The sequence below is a fragment of the Vidua chalybeata genome, chromosome 4 (genome assembly GCF_026979565.1).
Source record: "Vidua chalybeata isolate OUT-0048 chromosome 4, bVidCha1 merged haplotype, whole genome shotgun sequence".
NCBI lineage: Eukaryota > Metazoa > Chordata > Aves > Passeriformes > Viduidae > Vidua > Vidua chalybeata.
This window is the reverse complement of record NC_071533.1, coordinates 72,458,238-72,477,719: the sequence shown is the minus strand read 5'-3', so window position 1 is coordinate 72,477,719 and position 19,482 is coordinate 72,458,238. Positions and strand designations below refer to the sequence as shown.

General features: G+C 57.7%; 2 protein-coding genes across 2 annotated transcripts; one reads left to right on the top strand and one right to left on the bottom strand.

Annotated features, from left to right (window-relative positions):
* Positions 1-385: 385 nt before the first annotated feature.
* On the bottom strand, positions 386-16,133 carry CCT7 (chaperonin containing TCP1 subunit 7). The gene is made up of 12 exons (XM_053939968.1): positions 16,026-16,133; positions 14,320-14,473; positions 12,296-12,402; positions 11,507-11,632; positions 10,837-10,889; positions 9,260-9,431; positions 8,128-8,292; positions 7,066-7,254; positions 6,482-6,579; positions 5,718-5,850; positions 4,505-4,711; positions 386-1,054 (listed from the first exon to the last, which is right to left on the bottom strand). The coding sequence occupies exons 1-12, from the start codon at positions 16,029-16,031 to the stop codon at positions 836-838; spliced, it is 1,629 nt and encodes a 542-aa protein (XP_053795943.1). The 5' UTR covers positions 16,032-16,133; the 3' UTR covers positions 386-835.
* PRADC1 (protease associated domain containing 1) lies at positions 16,030-19,377 on the top strand. The gene is made up of 6 exons (XM_053941655.1): positions 16,030-16,061; positions 16,237-16,367; positions 17,437-17,537; positions 17,850-17,959; positions 18,575-18,742; positions 18,988-19,377. Exons 1-6 carry the CDS (start codon positions 16,030-16,032, stop codon positions 19,106-19,108), a joined length of 663 nt encoding a protein of 220 aa, XP_053797630.1. The 3' UTR covers positions 19,109-19,377.
* Positions 19,378-19,482: the final 105 nt, after the last annotated feature.

The window sequence follows — 19,482 nt, the reverse complement described above, 5'->3', positions numbered from 1 at the left end:
CACTGTCCTCCTCCTCACTTGTAACCCACCAGACCCAGGAGTCTCCTCATGTTCTCCCAGCACCATTTTCCTGAGTCCCCCCAAATGCTTGGATCCATCCTTGGAGCCATCACACAGCTGCTGCCCTGAACCTCCTTCCATGAAGCAAAATGGAAAATGAAAATGCCCCACTGAGCAGAAGGCAATGAAAATGTCACTGAGCAATATCCAAGAGTTTCAAGCACACACAGGGGTGCTCCATCCTGGAGGCACTCCTGGCATGTGCCCGGAGTCTGCCCTGCTCTGCAGCACAGCACCTGCTTTGAAACGGGCCAAAAACCAGCCTGAAAGGCTCATTTTTAACCCTCGTGCAGAACGAAGTAGAGAACAGAGGACAAGCCCAATCTGCCACTGAGACAAACTCGTTTTATTGTGCTGGAGCCAGCAGAACAAAACACAAACCAGTATAAATAGGCCCCAAAGCCCTCCCTGCGCTGGCTCCAGCCCGGAGGAGGGAACGGTCTGGAGGAGGGAAGGGTTCTGAGGAGGGAAGGGTCTGGAGGAGGGAACACTCCCAGGGAGGGAAGGCTCCCGAGGAGGGAAGGGTCTGGAGGAGGGAACGCTCCCAGGGAGGGAAGGGTCTGGAGGAGGGAAGGCTCCTGAGGAGGCAACACTCCCAGGGAGGGAAAGCTCCCAGGGAAGGAACGCCCAGGCCAGCGAGGCAGCGCTGGGCAGGGCAGCACCAGGCAGGGCAGGGCAGCTCCAGGAGCCGCCTGTGCCCGCAGCCAGCCCGGGGCTGCCGAGCCCTGCGAAGGGGAGGGAGCAGGCGCCGGTTCCAGCGGCTTTTCCCGAGCGCTCAGTGGTTGTGGGGCCGGGCCCGGCCGCGGCCGCGGGGAGCAGCGTCCACGGTGGAGCGGGGGTTGCGGATGGTCTCGTCCACGGACACGATGAGGCACGCGGCCTCCGAGGCGGCCGTCAGCGCGTTGATGCGCACCACGGCCGGCTCCCACACGCACGCCGAGAAATTGTCTGCAATGTCCTCGTTGGTCACGTCCACGCCGTACCACATCCCGCCCTGCAGGACAGAGGGACAGAGGGACAGGATCAGTGCCACATCCTGCCCTGCGGGACAGAGGGACAGAGGGACAGCATCAGTGCCACACCCTGCTCTGAGGGACAGAGGGACAGAGGGACAGGATCAGTGCCACATCCCGCCCTGCGGGACAGAGGGACAGAGGGACAGGATCAGTGCCACATCCTGCCCTGCGGGACAGAGGGACAGCATCAGTGCCACATCCCGCTCTAAGGGACAGAGGGACAGGATCAGTGCCACATCCCGCTCTAAGGGACAGAGGGACAGGATCAGTGCCACATCCTGCCCTGCGGGACAGAGGGACAGCATCAGTGCCACACCCTGCTCTGAGGGACAGAGGGACAGAGGGACAGGATCAGTGCCACATCCCGCCCTGCGGGACAGAGGGACAGAGGGACAGGATCAGTGCCACATCCTGCCCTGCGGGACAGAGGGACAGGATCAGTGCCACATCCCGCTCTGAGGGACAGAGGGACAGAGGGACAGGATCAGTGCCACATCCCGCCCTGGGGGACAGAGGGACAGAGGGACAGGATCAGTGCCACATCCCACTCTGAGGGACAGAGGGACAGGATCAGTGCCACATCCCACTCTGAGGGACAGAGGGACAGGATCAGTGCCACATCCCGCCCTGCGGGACAGAGGGACAGAGGGACAGGATCAGTGCCACATCCCGCTCTGAGGGACAGAGGGACAGAGGGACAGGATCAGTGCCACATCCCGCTCTGAGGGACAGAGGGACAGGATCAGTGCCACATCTGATTCTGAGGGACAGAGGGACAGGATCAGTGCCACATCCCGCCCTGCGGGACAGAGGGACAGAGGGACAGGATCAGTGCCACATCCCGCTCTGCGGGACAGAGGGACAGGATCAGTGCCACATCCCGCTCTGGGGGACAGAGGGACAGAGGGACAGGATCAGTGCCACACCCTGCCCTGCAGGACAGAGGGACAGGATCAGTGCCACATCCCGCCCTGCGGGACAGAGGGACAAAGGGACAGCATCAGTGCCACATCCCGCCCTGCGGGACAGAGGGACAGGATCAGTGCCACACCCTGCTCTGAGGGACAGAGGGACAGGATCAGTGCCACATCCCGCTCTGGGGGACAGAGGGACAGAGGAACAGAGGGACAGCATCAGTGCCACACCCTGCTCTGGGGGACAGAGGGACAGGATCAGTGCCACATCTGATTCTGAGGGACAGAGGGACAGGATCAGTGCCACATCCTACCCTGGGGGACAGAGGGACAGGATCAGTGCCACACCCTGCTCTGGGGGACAGAGGGACAGGATCAGTGCCACATCTGATTCTGAGGGACAGAGGACAGGATCAGTGCCACATCCTGCCCTGGGGGACAGAGGGACAGATCAGTGCCACATCTGATTCTGAGGGACAGAGGACAGGATCAGCACCCCATCCCACCCTGTGAGGCCAGAGGGGACAAAGGGGACAAGGATTGGTCAGGGGCTGGGTGGGACTTGGGGAAAGCCTGGGAGGGAAGGCCAGGCAAGGTGAAGGGAGAGGCTGGAGCCTCCCTCACATTCTGCTGTGAAGGAAAACACAAAAAATCCAAACTGAGCAGCCTTTGCTTTCAGCCACCAGTGCCAGCGGTGCCTCATGAAGAGCAGGCTCCTTCCAGTTTAGGATCACTGAGTCCCCGAGGCTGGAAAAGCCCTCCCAGCCCATCCAGTCCAAGCTGTGCCCGATGCCCACCTTGTCCCCAGCCCAGAGCTCTGAGTGCCACCTCCAGGGATGGGGACTCCAAACCTCCTGGGGCAGCCCCTGCCATGAAGCTGCAGAAGCCTCACAGCCTGACTCTCCCTGTGCTGCTGCCTCAGTGCCCAGGGTTTGCACCCTCATTTTGGGGCACTCCCCCCGGCCCCACCACCAGCAGCAGGGTGAAATGTGCTGGGAGTGACAGAACCCAAGGAGCAACCTCCGAGCCCTGGAGTTGGGATCTCCACAAGACCAGCACTCAGGACCTTCAGCCTGCAGCTCCCGTGCAAAACGCTCAGCTCAGCTGACCCTGCCCTCTGCTTCCTTTAACGTTTAACACAGCAGCTCCTTCCTGACAAATGATGCGCTTTTCAGGAGCAAATCAGAACTCCCAGCTCAGGAAGTCACCCGACAGCTGGGATCAAAGGGAAAACAGCTCCTTTCCATTTATAGCAACCTGTGCCAGGCCCACAGCTGATGTGGAACAGACACGGCGTTTCATCAAAGGGGACACGGCTCCAACACGGCTCTGAGCTCCCCTGGCTCTGACAGGCTCCAGGAGGGAACTTTCACTGTAGAAGGGACTTTTAATCCCTCTTTCTGATCAGTCTGTCCAGTTTCACAGGGGATATTCCAACAGCTAAAAAGTCTATTTCACCTTTTATGAACTACTGTATTACTTTTTTAAAAACATGAGTCAATTTCCATTTACAGTATGACCTTAAAATATTCTTAGAACCTTTCATGTGTGTTAGAGAAATGTCTCTTAATGGTTTCTGAAGAAGTAATGCATCTTTTCCTGAAATTGTTGAATTGTTTCAATAAATCATAGAATCATAGCATGGTTTAGGTTGGAAGGGACCTACGATTGCTCTAGAGAGAGCGATCACACACACTGCCTCTGGGATGCCCAGTGTCTTAGGCTGAAAGATGTGGCTGGGGGTGTGTATTCTATTCCCACCTGTCAGAGATGGGGCAGTTCTCTTCCGTTCATTGGGCAGTTTTCTTTATCTCTCCCACAGCCAATCCTCCCTCCAGGACATAGATCTCTGCTGTTCATGGGCCATTAATTATTAATTATCTTCTGTTCATGGGCCATTGAGTCACAGTGATAAAATTCCATCATCCCATGGGAGATGCTGTGCCCAGGGGAGGAGCCAAGCATTCCTACCTGGATCCAATCTGAGCTTTGGGACACCACAGCAGCCTTTGCCCACTGCATTCCCAGAGGAGCAGCTTTCTGCCCCACTGCATTCCCAGAGGAGCAGCTTTCTGCCCCACTGCATTCCCAGAGGAGCAGCTTTCTGCCCCACTGCATTCCCAGAGGGAGCCCAGGCCCATCTCCAGCAGTCCTGGAGCTCCAGAGGAAAACTCCAGCCTTGTCCAGGATCCTGCTCCAGCAGAAGCACACCTGGCACTGCAGGAGGGCTGAGCCCCCATGGAATGGCACTGCTGCCACCACCCTGACCCACAGCCTGCCAGGGCCTGCTCTGACTCTGGCAGGGTTGTTTTCATTTGTTTGTACTATTGCATTTGTATTTTTAATTTTCCTAGTAAAGAACTGTTATTCCTGCTCCCGTATCTTTGCCTGACAGCCCCCTAATTTCACATTATAATAATTCAGATGGAGAGGGGTTCCATTTTCCATTCCAGGGGAGGCTCCTGCCTTCCTCAGCAGACACCTGGCTGTTCAAACCAGGAGAGCTGGCCCTACCTGGGCGTGCTTGGCTCGCAGCTTGTTGAGGATGTTGGTGGCGTCGAAGCCGGCGTTGTCGCAGAGCTGCCGGGGGATGATCTCCAGGGCCTTGGCGTAGGCGCCGATCAGCAGCTGCTGCTTGCCCGGGATGGTGCGCGAGTAGTCCCGCAGGAACTTGGAGAGCTCCATCTCGATGGCCCCGCCGCCCGCCACCACCGAGTCGTTCTGCAGGGACACGGCACAGCACAGGGCTGCCAGGGCGCTGCAGGCACGGCAACCCTCAGCCCTGGCAACCCTCAGCCCTGGCTGGCCACGGCAACCCTCAGCCCTGGCTGGCCACGGCAACCCTCAGCCCTGGCTGGCCACGGCAACCCTCAGCCCTGGCTGGCCACAGCAACCCACAGCCCTGCCAGCCCACAGCCCTGCCAGCCCCAGCCCTGGCTGCCCATGGCAAACCACAGCCCTGGTGCTGCTGTCCCTGGGACTGTCTGACAGCAGAGGCAGGGACATGCCAAGAACCTCCAGCGGCAGCTCCAGCAGCTCAGCCCAGCTGTGCACAGGATAAAGGGGGGTTTGGATTGCAGCTCACAGCCAGCTCGGGCTAGGGAAGCTTCCTCACTCCCATAAAGCGTCCAAAACTAAAGATAATGGCGGCAGCACCTTGCAGCTCGGTTCTGCTGCTTTTCCAGGAGAGAGATCAGGATGTTCTTTCTAAAAGCAACAGCTCCAAAACTCCTGATGTGCTTCTCCCCAGTCCCGCAGGACATGCAGCCTCAGAGCTGCTTTTAACCAGAAGCCCTTCCTACAGCGACACATTTTTGTGTAACCCAGAAACACACAGAGCTCAGCAGCGTCACCCAGGATCAAACACACATCCAGAGAGCCCAGGTGCCCCCAGAGCCAAGGGAGGGACTGTCATGCCCTCAGGCTGGGCACCAAGAGGGGCTCTATGGGCATGGACACACATGTGCCATCAATCTGCCGTTCCATCTCCTGAAGATGCACCCAGCACAGCCAGGAGATCGTTCCCTTTAGGGTGGAGGATGGAGCAAGCACGAGGTGCAGCTGCATGAGCTGCAAACGCTGCCAAAGCCACGCTGAGCCGGCCCAGGAACTGCACTCCACGAGATGTGCTCACTCTCCAGAGCCCCCAGCCAAGCCCTGCTGTGTGAGGAGGTTTCCAGCAGCTCTGGCCGTGCCAATGCCCTGGCAGGGCAGGTGGCAGGCTCACCTTGATGGCCCTCCTGACGATCATGATGGCGTCGTGCAGGGAGCGCTCCGTCTCCTCCATGAACTGCTCGGCGCCCCCGCGCAGGATGATGGTGCACGTCTTGGCCTTGGGGCAGCCCGTGAAGAAGTTGTACCTGCCACAGGGAGGGTGTGGGCATGCAGGAGCTGCTGCTGGCCAGGCAGCGTGGGGACAGAGCCGGCCCTGCACCCCTGGCAGCCCCAGCCGAGGAGGAGCAGAGCCAGGGAACACACAACTGATGTCCAGATAATCCAGGAAAATCTCTTCCCACTGCAGGGATCACACTGAACTGGTGCTCCCAGTTTGCACTTGGCAGCAGCCAGCCCCAAACAGGGGCTCCTCCAGCAACTGGAAGGACCCCAGTGTACTGTCCCCAGCTTCTCCTGCACTGACAGGTAAGTGTCAAGCTGGAACATCACAGAAGTGCCACAATCCACCCCAAAATGTGGTGGTTTTCCATCACAAATTCAACAGTACCACTGTGCTTTTTACAAGGCACTGCAGAATAAACATGTATTTTTAAAAGCTTTTACAAGAGGTAGGATCTCAATGAAATGTTGCTCCTGCCCCCTCCCCCAGCCTCAAAAAGCAGCTTCTGGCTACAATAAAATATACATTTTCTAACAACCTTGTTTTCATCTCAACAGCTTGAGAGATGTTGACCCTCCCAATGCTTTGATCCCAGCTTTTCCACCTGCTAGGAGAAGGCTTGCACAGCACCCCAGGTTTGCAGCTGGTGTTTTTACCTCTCTCCCCCAATCTGGGTCTCCTCAAAGAGCTCACAGCGGCCCAGCACGTCATCAGACAGGGCATTGACACTGGTCTGGATGGATCCCCCACAGGCCTGCAGGGAATGGGGACAAACACGGGATTACCACTGCTGACAACCCACACCAGCCTCCCAGCAGGCTCCACTCCTCAGGGACAGCCCAGCTGCTGAGCTGGTGCAAACCCATCCTGCAGATTCAGGAAAACTCTTCTCCCTCCCTCCCCTCTCATGGACCCAGGCCACCCCTTGACAGCAAAATAATGCAGCTTCAAGGTGCTGACCCAGAGTCCAGGAGATACACAAAGAAAGCTCAGGAAAAAAAACCACTCATGATGGAACAGGGAAGAGCTCAGGAAAATAAACCTCTACTGATGCACTGATCAGATGTTTACACGTAACACCAGGCTGTCAGGGTGTGACTGCTCACCCCAGCACGGAACAGCCTTGTCCTTTCAAACCCTTGTGAGGAGCAGTGAGATCAGTGAGCAGCTGCTTGGGATTGCCCAGCCTGGGGTGTCAGAACCGAGTCCAAAGGCTTTCCTTCAAGCCAGGGGAGCTCACCATCATGGTCCTCTTGAGATCCTCGTCCGGGACGCGGCCGGCACAGAACATGTCCCTGTCTGCGAAGTACTGCGTGGCCACGTCCCCAATGGGGAGCTTGGACAGGACCACCTTGGCTCCTGACTTGTGGATCTTGTCCAGTTTGTCATACAGGATGTTCCACTCTGCATCCACGATGGCCTGGTAATCCTGGCAGGAGGACAGGGGACAGGTGTTCCTGTGCCAGGGGATGCCCCACGTGCAGCCCTGGCCCAGAGCTGCTCCCAGCACTGCAGGCAGGAGGGCCCTGCTCCATGGCACTGCCCAAATGGCTGCTCCACCCCCAGGGGCTCTTGCAGCTCTCCAGGCACTGCTGGATGAGCTGTCCCTGCAAGGCCACTTGTTAGGCCTGAGGCAGTCACCCCAGAGCTGGTGGCTCAGCACAGCTGGGGCACAGTGACAGCTCACAAACGTGTCCTGACCCTGCTGTGCTTCCCAGTCTGCTGCACCCTCGTCCCCACAGGGCAGCACAGCCCACCAGGTGTTTCCAAAGGTGAAGGACGGGCAGGAGGCAAACTCATTTATCATGGAATGGTTTGGGTAGGGACCTTTTAAAGGTGATCCAGTGCCACCCTTGCCATGGCAGGGACACTTCCACTACCTCAGGCTGCTCCAAGGCCCAGTGTCCAACCTGGCCTTGGGCACTGCCAGGGATCCAGGGGCAGCCACAGCTGCTCTGGGAATTCCAGCCCAGCCCCTCCCCACCCTCCCAGCCAGCAATTCCTTGCCAAGATCCCAGCCCAATCTCCCCTTTCCCAGTGGGAGCCATTCCCTGGCTCCTGTCCCTCTGTCCCTTGTCCCCAGTCCCTCTCCAGCTCTCCTGGAGCCCCTTCAGGCCCTGCAAGGGGCTCTGAGCTCTGCCTGGAGCCTTCCCTTCTCCAGGGGAGCATTCCCAGCTCTGCCAGCCTGGCTCCAGCCCTCTCAGCACCTCTGTGCCCTCCCACCTCATCCTTGCCCAGGGGATGAGCAGCCCCAGGTGTCACAGGGATGGGGAAGCAGGCCAGGCTCCCCTGTGGCTCTTACCTCCACCGTGTTGACTCTGACCTCAGCGTTGTCCTTCTCAGCTTTCAGCTCCAGCTCCACGTTGAGCAGGGCGATTTTGGGGGACTGGTACTTCTTGGGCTGCATCTCAAACCCAGCGTAGGAGAAGGTTTTCTTGAAGGCAACTCCAGCCACCAGCTGTGAGTCCTGGAACACAGGGATTTGCCTCAGGCTCAGCCCCCAAGGCTTTCTGCACAGGGTTAATAACAACTCCCACAGGACACTCCCTGCTTCCAGAGGCCTCATTTACCAAGCCTTCCCAGCACTGTCTCCTTTGATTAACCCACTTCTAGAGGAAATAAGCAACAAGGATTTCTTTCAGCTCACAAAAGCAGCTTCCTCTCTCCCCCTCAAAACTCCACAGCCAAGAATTCCTCACACAACCTTAAGATCAAGGAATGGAGCAATCAGTTCTCTCCCTGATCTCTTTCCCATTCCTCCTCTTTGAACTTTTAGGTATTTCTCATCCACAGCCCCACTGGGGACTGGTTTTTGCTCTGGTTTGTCTTTCCAAGTTTCATCACCACCTCCTGGATTTTCTGCAGCAGGACAGCCCTGTCCAACACCATTCCCTGGCATGAGCTCCTCGATTTCCTGGGTGAAGAAATCAGGATTTGAATCTCTCTCTCTCCACAGGGGCTGTCCCACAGCCAGGATCAATCCCCTCCCACAAATCCAGGTGCAGCCCCAGACACAAGAGGTTCTCCAGCACAGAGGCATAAACCACACATCCCAGCTGCCCTGCCCACCACTAAATCAGCTCCATGAGGTTTGCCTTGCATTTTTCCCAAGCCAGTAATCCTACATGCAACCAGGACTTCTGGATCCAGAAGTAACAAAGACTTCCCACCAAAAAAATATTAATTATTTGCAGAGAGATAAATGGAATTCTATCAGTTACAACTTTTGTTGCAGTGAGGTGAAGAGCTCAAAAACCAGAAAGAAAGAAACCCAGCCCTACCCGCCAAGCTTCCTCCTCACACCAACAGCTTTGTTCCACTTTGGGAATTCCCCAACAGGCACTGTCAAGCCAGGCTGCACTTCTGCTAGAGCCCAGGCACCACCAGAGCTGGGATCCCTGTCTCCACCCCTTCAGGAAGGCTCCAGCACTTACTTCCAAAGCTCCTCCTTGCACCTTCTTTATCCCGATCATCTTGAGCTGCAACAAGTCATCCAACATCATCACAGCATCTACAACCATCTTGGAGAAAAACTCCTTGCTCTGGGAGATGAGCTTGGAGCTCAGGGCTGTGGCTGCACATTTCTCCAGGAGACTCCTCTGCTCACTGCAGAAAGGGAAAGAAAGAAAAAACAAAGGTTTGGTCACCTGCCAGACCTTTTCACAAGCCCCAGACACCGTATGTGGCTTTGTTAATCACAGGTTTAGGCTGTAAAATAACTTTAAGATCATTCAGTCCAACACAGCCAAGGCCACCACTGCCCACGTCCCCAAGTGTCACATCCACAGGGCTTTGAAATCCCTCTGGGGATGGGGACTCCAGCCCTGCCCTTTTCATGAGGAATTTCCCCAGTGCCCACCCCGAGGTTCCCCTGAGGCCGTTCCCTCTCCTCCTGTCCCTGTTCCCTGTTCCCAGCCCGACCCCCCGGCTGTCCCCTCCTGGCAGGAGCTGTGCAGAGCCACAAGGTCCCCCCTGAGCCTCCTTTGCTCCAGGCTGAGCCCCTTCCCAGCTCCCTCAGGAACTCTCCAGCCCCTTCCCAGCTCTGTTCCCTGCCCTGGACACACTCCAGCCCCTCAGGGTCTGTCTTGTCATGAGAGGCCCAAAATCCTCTCTGACAGAGGCAAAGATCAGCCCCCTCCTGTCAACGGGGAGAACAAGGCACAAATCCCAGACTGACAAATCTCAGTCTCCTTTTTAGAGCTCGAGCATCAGCCCAGCACTGACGAGGCTGATTGACTTTTATGCACCTAAAATCAGACAAGAGCAGATGCTTTCCTTCATCCCAAGGCAGGAAGATGTTTTTGAAACCCCCTGAAGGCAGCACATTCCCTTGAAGTACTAACTCAGGTAGTGTATGTGACACAGGGAGGTGTGGATCCAGCTGCCAGGCTCTGTCCCCCATGGGAACCACTCTATTTCCCATCACAGGACCACATTTGGGGTTTTTTCTCCCAGCATTTTTTTAGAATTTGGTTTGGACAACCCATTTTGGTTTATTCAAGATGCTTATGAAGTTGAAATACTTCTAATTAACTGCAGGTATCAGTAAGGTCAAGTAGACAAGAGCTTAAAATCCAGGGAGAAAAGGAACTGCAGTATTCTCACCTCAGCTGAAGGGATCACTGCTATGAGCTATCTACCTTGTGTGTGACAGCTAAAAGGGGATCTGATCCTCAGGGAACTGCTGAGATTTAACACTGCCACTGACTGCAGCAAGAGCTCTAAGACTCCACCGCTGCAAAAAAGAAATCAGGCCACTTATTTTGGTGCCCAGCTTCCTCCACGAGCACTGGGAGACACTGCCCTACATCATCCCTGCAGCCAAGTGGGAGCACAGCACTGCCCCTGGAGGAGCAGGAAGTTCCAGGGAAACTGGGAATAACCCCCGTGCGGGGCTGCAGCTCCAGGTGCCCCCTGGAGATGTCAGCCAGAGCCAGAGAATTCAGGAGCACCCTCACAGCAGTCAGCAGGAGCCCAGAGCAGAACCAGGTCACCTCCAAGGGAAACTTACTCTTTATCCTCCTTCTTCACGGAGACAGCGATGTCTTTGATCTTGTTCACAGCCTGGCAAAAAGGCAACAGCTGGATTAATGATTTATGCTCCTGAGCTGGTGAGACCTCCAACCTCTGTCTTTGTATTTTCTCTTTTGTTCTCTGCTTCAACGTCACTGAAGTTTCAAGTGCTTAAGTTATTCCACCCCTGCCAGAGCAGTAATTCCAAGGAATACACCAATATGTAGGAGTGGGAGGAGGCTCAGAGCTGCTCTGCTGTTTCTGTTTTCAGCAGAGACCCTGGGAATCAAAGGGCTACTGAGGAGTGAACCTCCAAAAATCAGCTTAATGGGATCAGCAGGCTCCAGGAGACACACAGGTTACTAAGAAGCAGCAGAGAACAGGAGGAGCAGGAGAATGGGAAATGAGTTTTCCCATTTATTCCTTCCTCCTTGGAAGAAATCCCAAAGGAAGTGAGAGCACTCCAGAGGTACAGACTGCTAAGAGCAGGCCTGGCACGGGAGAGGCAGTGCTGCTGGCGGGGAGGCAGCAGGAGATGGCTGCTGGCACTCCCCACGCCCATTGCCCAGCGGCTTTGCCCTGGCAGCGTGTCCCTGTCCCGGGGTGGCTGGCACAGCTGGCACAGCTGGCACAGCTGGCCCGGGGAGCCGTGTCCCTGCGTGCCTCACCAGCTGCGTGGCCGTGCGGAAGGCGCGGATGATGATCTGGGGATGGAGCCCCTCCTCCACGTAGGGCTTCACCTGCTTCAGGAACTCGGCTGCCAGCAGGGTCACCGACGTGGTGCCGTCACCCACCTGCAGGACAGGGGACACTGTGTCACCCCCACGCTGTGCCCCTCCCACTGCAGACACCACCTGAGAGCAGCTGCAAAACCACTCCAGAGCTTCCAGGGGAAACCAGAGCTCAGGATTTTCTCTGCTCACAGATTTGTGGCTGAATTCCTCAGAGATTCAGAGCGGTCTGGGTGGGAAGGGACCTCAAAGCCCATCCAGTGCCACCCTCTGCCATGGGCAGGGACACCTTCCGCCATCCCAGGCTGCTCCAAGTCCCATCCAGCCTCACCTTGGACACTTCCAGGGATCCAGGGGCAGCCACAGCTGCTCTGGGAACCCTGTGCCAGAACCTCCCCACCCTCCCACGCCAGGAATTCATTCCAATATCCCATCCATCCATGCCCTCTGGCAGTGGGAGCCATTCCCTGGGTCCTGTCCCTCTGTCCCTTGTCCCCAGTCCCTCTCCAGCTCTCCTGGAGCCCCTTCAGGCCCTGCAAGGGGCTGTGAGCTCTGCCTGGAGCCTCCCCTTCTCCAGGGGAACATTCCCAGCTCTGCCAGCCTGGCTCCAGAGCAGGCAGAATGAACCCCAGCACTCCATGAGCAATTCCCAGCAGCTAACAGCAAGCCCAGGGCAGCAGTGCCACTCAGGCTGCTCCGTGTTCCCCTCCCAGGCTCCCCTCCCACCTCAGCATCCTGGGACTTGGCGATGTCCACCAAGGTCTTCGCGGCCGGGTGGACAACATCCAGCAGCTTCAGGATGGTGGCCCCGTCGTTGGAGATGGTGGCTTTGCCTGGGGTTCGTGGAGAAAAGGAAGTTAAAGGCAGCTTTACACTAGCAGGGGTAAAGCCCTGTCTCTGGGGGCTCTCAGGAGATCTCAGCAGGTTCCTCTGCTCCACCAGAACTCAGTCCTGTCAGCCCCTCTGCGGAGCAGGTTCAGTGAAGTCAGTCTGAGAGCAGAACAACTTTCCACACCAACAAAGGTGTGGAATTCATTTCCCTCTTCTCAAACGCCTCCCCAGACAGATAAAACCATATTCTAGTCTGACACTCTCATGAAGAAAGAGCCTAGAAATCATGTTAGTTATTGTAAGGGAAATTTAAATCCAATTCTCCTTTTGAACAAGGATTTATTACAGTTCCTACTTGTAACAGCTACTTAAAGACAATACTAAGCCTTTCCACTCCACCCGTCAGTAACAAAAATAATAAATAATAATTATTATTATGGTGACTTCATACCAGTCTTTTCAGAGTGATGGCAAAGCTCATCTCTAAATCTCACTTCAAAAAAAAGATTAAAAATCAACCCAGGAACATCCACTGACCTCACACTCAGCCACAACTGCTGAGTAACTCCACAGGTATCATGAGCCTCATTTAAAAATACAGATGACCAAAAATACCTGAAGACAGGTTCAAGCCTCTGTGCTTCTCCTGTCTGGCACAGACTTACACTGGATGCATCCAACTGATGCCTCAGTTTTAGCTTTGATATTTTTCACACTCTGTGCTGCTTTAGTGTGTGGGTCTGGGTTTCATATTATGGGATGGAGAGCCCTCCTCACAGAGCAGGGAGACAAAACAATTCCTTCTCCAGCTGGGCACCAAGGACAAATGATCCAAAGCTCAGGCCCAGGAGCACAAACAGCGTGGGCTGGAGAGAGAAAAACAAGGATGGGAGTGCATGGGCTAAAGCTGGAATGGGACAATGAAGTGCAAGGTGCAAATGGAGCAGAGCTGATCCCAGTGAGAGCCCCCGGGAGCGCTCGTGCATTTTGGGACCATTTTGGTTCATCCTGGGGCAGCCCTGGCTGGGCTCTGGTGCTGCCCATGGTGGATCCATGGAGGAGATCCTTTAATAAATCCCTGCTTTATTCCTTAGCTCTGTCCAGCCTCTGCTCTAAGGGCAGCCTCACAAGGCAGCACAACCCCCCTGACTCTGCATCTCCTCAGGTGCTCCTGGGGAGCAATCAGGAATCCTCAGGCTGGACTGGCAACCGTCCTGCCTTTACTGGGAACACAGAGGTGCTCCAGTGACACCGAGACAGAACTGAAGCTCTGCTGGGAGAGCCGAGCCTGGCACAGGCTGAGGCTGCTGAGACTGAGGCCGACACCAAAGCCGGGCTTAACCGATTGTGAGAGACACTCCGACGTTTCCTTCATTTGCCTCATGGCCACCAAAAGGACCCTGCAGACCCTGACAGGAGCTCTGGCCTGGCCCAGGTGGTTGTTTGCCCAGTGACTGTCAGCAGGTGCACTCGCTGTGCTCCTGCAGAACACTGCATTCCAGCAGGTTGTGACAAGCAGTGCCTTGTCCCTGCATGCCAGCACCTGCTTCACACACCAAGGGGCTCTTCACAATGGCCCATCAGTCTCACCCACCTTCTGGCCAGATGCCACCCGCTTCGGCTAAAGACTAAAAACTGTAACTCTTTGGGAAGACTTTGGTTAACCCCCATGGACAATGGCGAATCCATGTGGCTGGACCATCGAGGATCTCGTCTCGACGGTGGTAGCTATAATTCCCCTTCCCCTCTTCTCTCTCTGTTCTTTATTTCCCTTTTCTGCCCCCTCTATGGCATTTGCTGTTGGTACCACAATAAAGGTGATCAAACTGACGGTCCCCTGCCCTCTGCCTTTTTGCACTTTTGGGATGGGTTAAGGGACCACCACGGCGCCCCGCACGAGGCAAACGCGCCGTACCCACCCCGGTCGTCCACGATGAGCTTGTCCATGCCGCGCGGGCCCAGCGTGGTGCGCACGGCCTCGGCGATCACCTGGCACGCGTTGATGTTGCTGACCAGCTGCGGGATGCCCTGCGAGGTGTCCGTGCCCTCCTTCAGCAGGATAACCGGCGTTGGCTGCAGGGAGGAGCACAGCGCGGCCGTTATCCCAAGCCCAGGAGCCCGCAGCAAACTCCCGACAGCCCAAAAGACGCCCGTGCAAGGAGCGAGACCGAAAATACGGACTCGCTGGAATTCCCCTGCTCCACGCCACCCAGCTGCTCTCCACGGCTCCCACAGCGCTGGGAGTTCACACAGCTGCTCCACCACAGGCTGGGGACCACACAGGAATTGTCCCAAAAAGAACAGGGGTTTTTGGGGCAGCGTGGCCCACTGAGGTTCTGATCTGATGCTGGCCTGGAGGAGACAGAACTTGCAGGAATCACAGAGACAGTGAGGAACCAAACAAGTCCGGGTGGCCAAAGCCCCAGAGCAGCTGGTGCTGCCCCTGGATCCCTGGCAGTGTCCCAGGCCAGGCTGGACGGGGCCTGGAGCAGCCTGGGACAGTGGGAGGTGTCCCCATGGCAGGGGATGGGCTTTAAGGCCCCTTCCAACCCAAACCATTCCATGAGTGCTGCAACCATCTCACAGGCAAAGCTCAGGCAAAGCCCAAACACTGCCCAAATTTGGGATGCACTGGCTCGGAACAGCTGGTCAGAGGCAGAACTAAACTGAACTAACCAACTAACTAACTAACTAACCAACTAACTAACTAACTGCTGAAGCAGTTCAGCAGGCACACAGCAGAACTAAACTGTGCTTGCTGCACTGAGGGGCCACAAGCACAAGCAAAGGAGCTACTGCAGAGGGTGATGGGCAGTGATGGGCACAAAGAACACGCTCGGAGCGTCTCTCCTCTGAGGAGCTGGGCCTGCTTCGGCTGGAGAAGGGGAGGCTGAGAGGGATCCCACTAATCCACACAAATTTGTCCGAGGCAGTGCCAAGAGGTTGGTGCCAGGCTGTTTCTGGTGATGCCCAGTAACAGCACGTAAATGAAAACACAACGAGTTCCACCTCAACAGGAGGAAGAACTTTCCACGGAGGGTGACAGAGCCCCGGGACAGCTGCACAGGGAGGGCCTGGAGTGTCCCCCCGGAGACATCCCAAAGCCACCTGGACACGCTCCTGTGTCACCTGCTCCAGGTGACCCTGCCTGGGCAGGGGCTTGAACTGAGTGATCTCCAGCCCTGACTATTCTGTGATCCCCGAAACCTGGAAAGATTCTGTGGAAGAGAGCGTACAGCTTTCCTCCACACCCAGCAGCGCAGCGATCCCACGGGAAAAGGAACCGTTTATCCCCGGGGAAATCAGACACACCCAGCTCCCGCATCACCGCGGGGCTCGGAGCCGGAGGGGACGCGCGGCCGGGCTCGGGATGGAGCTCGGGGCTGCCCGCTCCCATCCCCTGCGGCCAGCGCAGCCCGGCGGCGGCGGCCGCGGCACAGCCCCGGTACCGCCAGGCCTGCGCGCTCCATCCCCGCCGGGGCGGCCCGGCCCGCCGCGACCCCGCCACAGCCGCTCGCTGGGGGCCGGCGGGGGCCCCGCGGGCCGGGCAGGGCGGCGGGACGCGGGGACGGCGGCGGATGGCGGCGGATGGCGGCGGAACGCGGGGATGGCGCGGCTCACTCACCATCATGGCGGCGGCTGCTCGCTCCCGGCCCACAATGCACCGCGCACGCCCAGAACCTTCCCGGGGGCGGGCCGGGGGCGGGCGCACAATTTGGCAGGGAGGGAAGAGGGCGCGCAGCGTGGGGAAACGCAATGGAGCACTATTTCGCAGCGAGCATCGCGGCGACAGCGAGCCGCCCCCGCCGGCTCGCGCGTGATTGATGGCGGCGCAGACCAATAGGAAGGAGCGCGGTGAGACCATTCGCCAATGGGGAGCGTGGGGCGGCCCGGTGGGCGGGGCGTGGCGCAGCCATGCTGCTCTGGCTCTGGCTCTGGCTCTGCGTCTGCTGCTGCCCGGCCCGCGGTGAGTGAGGGACGGAGGGAGGGACGGAGCGGGGACAGCGGGGACAGCGCCGCAACCACCCGGACCCCGCACCCGCACCGCGCACACGGCCCCGGCATCCCGGGCCGGCCGCCTCCCCGCCCGCCGCACCGCGATCCCGGTGTATTTCCCCTCCCGGCGCCACGGCCCCGTTGCGGTTCCCCTCCTGTGTCTCCGTCCCGGTGTATTTCCCCTCCCGGCGCCCCGGCCCCGTTGCGGTTCCCCTCCTGTGTCTCTGTCCCGGTGTATTTCCCCTCCCGGTGCCACGGCCCCGTTGCGGTTCCCCTCCTGTGTCTCTGTCCCGGTGTATTTCCCCTCCCGGTGCCACGGCCCCGTTGCGGTTCCCCTCCTGTGTCTCTGTCCCGGTGTATTTCCCCTCCCGGCGCCCCGGCCCCGTTGCCGTTCATCTCCTGCACCCGTGTGGGAGGACGGGGGCATTTCCCCTCGGTGCGCCCCCACCTAATTGCGTTTCTCCCCCTACATCCCGATCCGGGTGCGTTTCCCCTCCCGCATCCCAATCCCGGTGCAGTTCCCTCGGTGCACCTCGACCTAGTTGCATTTCCCCACCCAGCACCCCAGTGCAGCAGCGTTTCCTCTCGGTGGGCTCTGAGCCCCTTGGGTTTCCCTGTGATCCGGGTACATTTCCCATTACTGCACCCCAGCTCCACTGCATTTCCTGCTGCATCCTAATCCAAGTGCGTTTTCCCTCCCATTTGTGATCCTGGTGGGTTTCCCCTCTGTTCCCCTCGGTGCCCATCACCCCTCTGCCCTCCGTGGTCCAGCAGCATTTTCCCCTTCCCCTTGAGCACCCCAATCCCGGAGCTTTTCCTGCCCCCATCCCCTCTCAGTCCCTGGGAAGTGCCACATCTGCCTTTGGAACACCCCAAAACCTTTGGGGAATTTCAGGAGCTGGGCCCAGCCAGGATTTGGCAATGCTGGAGGGCGTGTTCTCTCCTTCAGGGTTCAGGAGTGATAACTGGGACTTTCCCCCCTTTTTCAGGGATTTTTGCCTTTAGTTTCCCTTGCCTCAGCTCTGTCCTTTCACCCCCAGGATTACGCATCCATGAATATTTGTACTTCCAAGTGCTGAGCCCCGGGGACATCCGCTACATCTTCACTGCCACTCCAGCCAAGGATTTCGGTGGCGTGTTTGTAAGTATTAAAAACTGAATTTGCCACTTTGGGTCCCTCCATCCCAATATTGCTCCTTGGTGGGACTCCGTGACTTGGGGCTTTGAATAAAATGGAGCTCATTGCTCTTCCACAAGCATCCCTGGCCTCAGCAGGATTCCAGAGGCAGGGATTGGCCCCAGGGCTGGCTCTGAGCATCCCTGAACCTGGGATCTCAAAATCTTCCCCCAGAGCTGCCCCCAGAGGGATGAGCAGGGTGTGGGACAGCTGGGCAGGGCTGGGGAGGGGGAGCAGCTCCGTCCCTCTGGCTCACCCCTGCCTGTCTCCTCGGAGAACACAAGGTACGACCAGATCCACCTGGTCCCGGCGGATCCTCCCGAGGCCTGTGGAGAGCTGAGCAATGGGGTCTTCATCCAGGACCAGATCGCCTTGGTGGAGAGGGGGTAGGTCTGGCATCACAGCAGCTGCTGGGGGACCCTGCTGGGCAGGAGGGGAGCCCTGGCCCCATCTCCCCATCACTTCCACATTCTTCCTGGGCTTTCCACACATAGATAAATGAGAAAAATGCGAGTTCCTACTCTGGAGAATTGCACCTTGTATTTTTTAGCCTGTGGTAAGGTAGAAAAAACGCTGTCTGAGTTCAGATTGAGAGTAGGTTTAGATTAGACAGGGGCAAAGAACTCTTGTCTGTGAGTGGTGAGGCCCTGGCACAGGTTGCCCAAAGAAATTCTGGATGCTTCATATCCCTGGCAGTGCCCAAGGCCAGATTGGACACTGGGGCTTGGAGCACCCTGGGATAGTGGGAGGTGTCCCTGCCATGGCAGGGGGTGGCACTGGATGGGCTTTAAGGTCTCTTCCAACCCAAACCATTCCAGGATTTTGTTTTGTTTTTTTTTAGGAGTGTGGGTGGTTTGTACCTAAAATACAGACTCAGAGGGGCAGGGTTTGGAGGAGACAATCCCTAGTTTGGGTGTGTCCAGGCCAGCTCTGGCAGGCGCAGGCTTTGGAGCTACCTGTGGCCACCCCAGGTAGGTCAGCGTGGTCCCTGTGTGCCGCAGGGGCTGCTCGTTCCTGTCCAAGACACGAGTGATCCAGGAGCACGGCGGGCGGGCCATCATCATCGCCGACAACGCCTACGACAACGACAGCTTCTACATCGAGATGATCCAGGACAGCTCCCGGCGCACGGCCGACATCCCCGCGCTCTTCCTGCTGGGCAGGGACGGGTACGTGCCCGGGCTGCCTTGCCAGGGTGGGACAGCTCAGGGGAACAGCGAGTGGCAGCCTTGTCCCTCACAGCAGGGAGCTCCCAGCATCAGCGTGGCCCCGCCAGGCTTTGGGAGCCACATTTTGCACGGATTCAGTCGCGGTTAATGGGCACTTTGAGCTGGGTGGTGGTTTGTGCTCAGGTCTGGCTCCGCTCTGCCAGCCCTGGCAGCTCGGGAACACCTGGCACCCTCCATGCCCACAGGTACATGATCAGGCGCTCCCTGGAGCAGCACGGGCTCCCCTGGGCCGTCATCTCCATTCCTGTCAACGTCACCAGCATTCCCACCTACGAGATGATGCAGCCCCCCTGGACCTTCTGGTAGCAGCAAAAGGCTGCAGCGGATCAAGGACTTCCTGGTGCATCCCAGGATCTTGCCCTAAGGACCCGGGTTTGAGGAAAGGATCCCAACACGCTCCAGAGATCCCGCTGGATTTGGTGACAGGGAGATCTTTCTGCTGGCACCGGTGTGTGGCCAAGGGCAAGCACCAATGCCAGGGGGAGCCTTGAGCCTGGCACCGACCTGCGACTGTGTGGGAGGGAGGTGAGGGCCCAGAGCAGGCCAGCACTTCCCAGGAAACATTTGACCTTGTGCTGCTGATTTGGAGGGATGAGGACTGGCAGGGATGGGGGGGAGAGCGATACAGGCTTGGTCTGTACCAGCAGGGCTCACCCGATGTCTGTATATTTTTGTCTGAG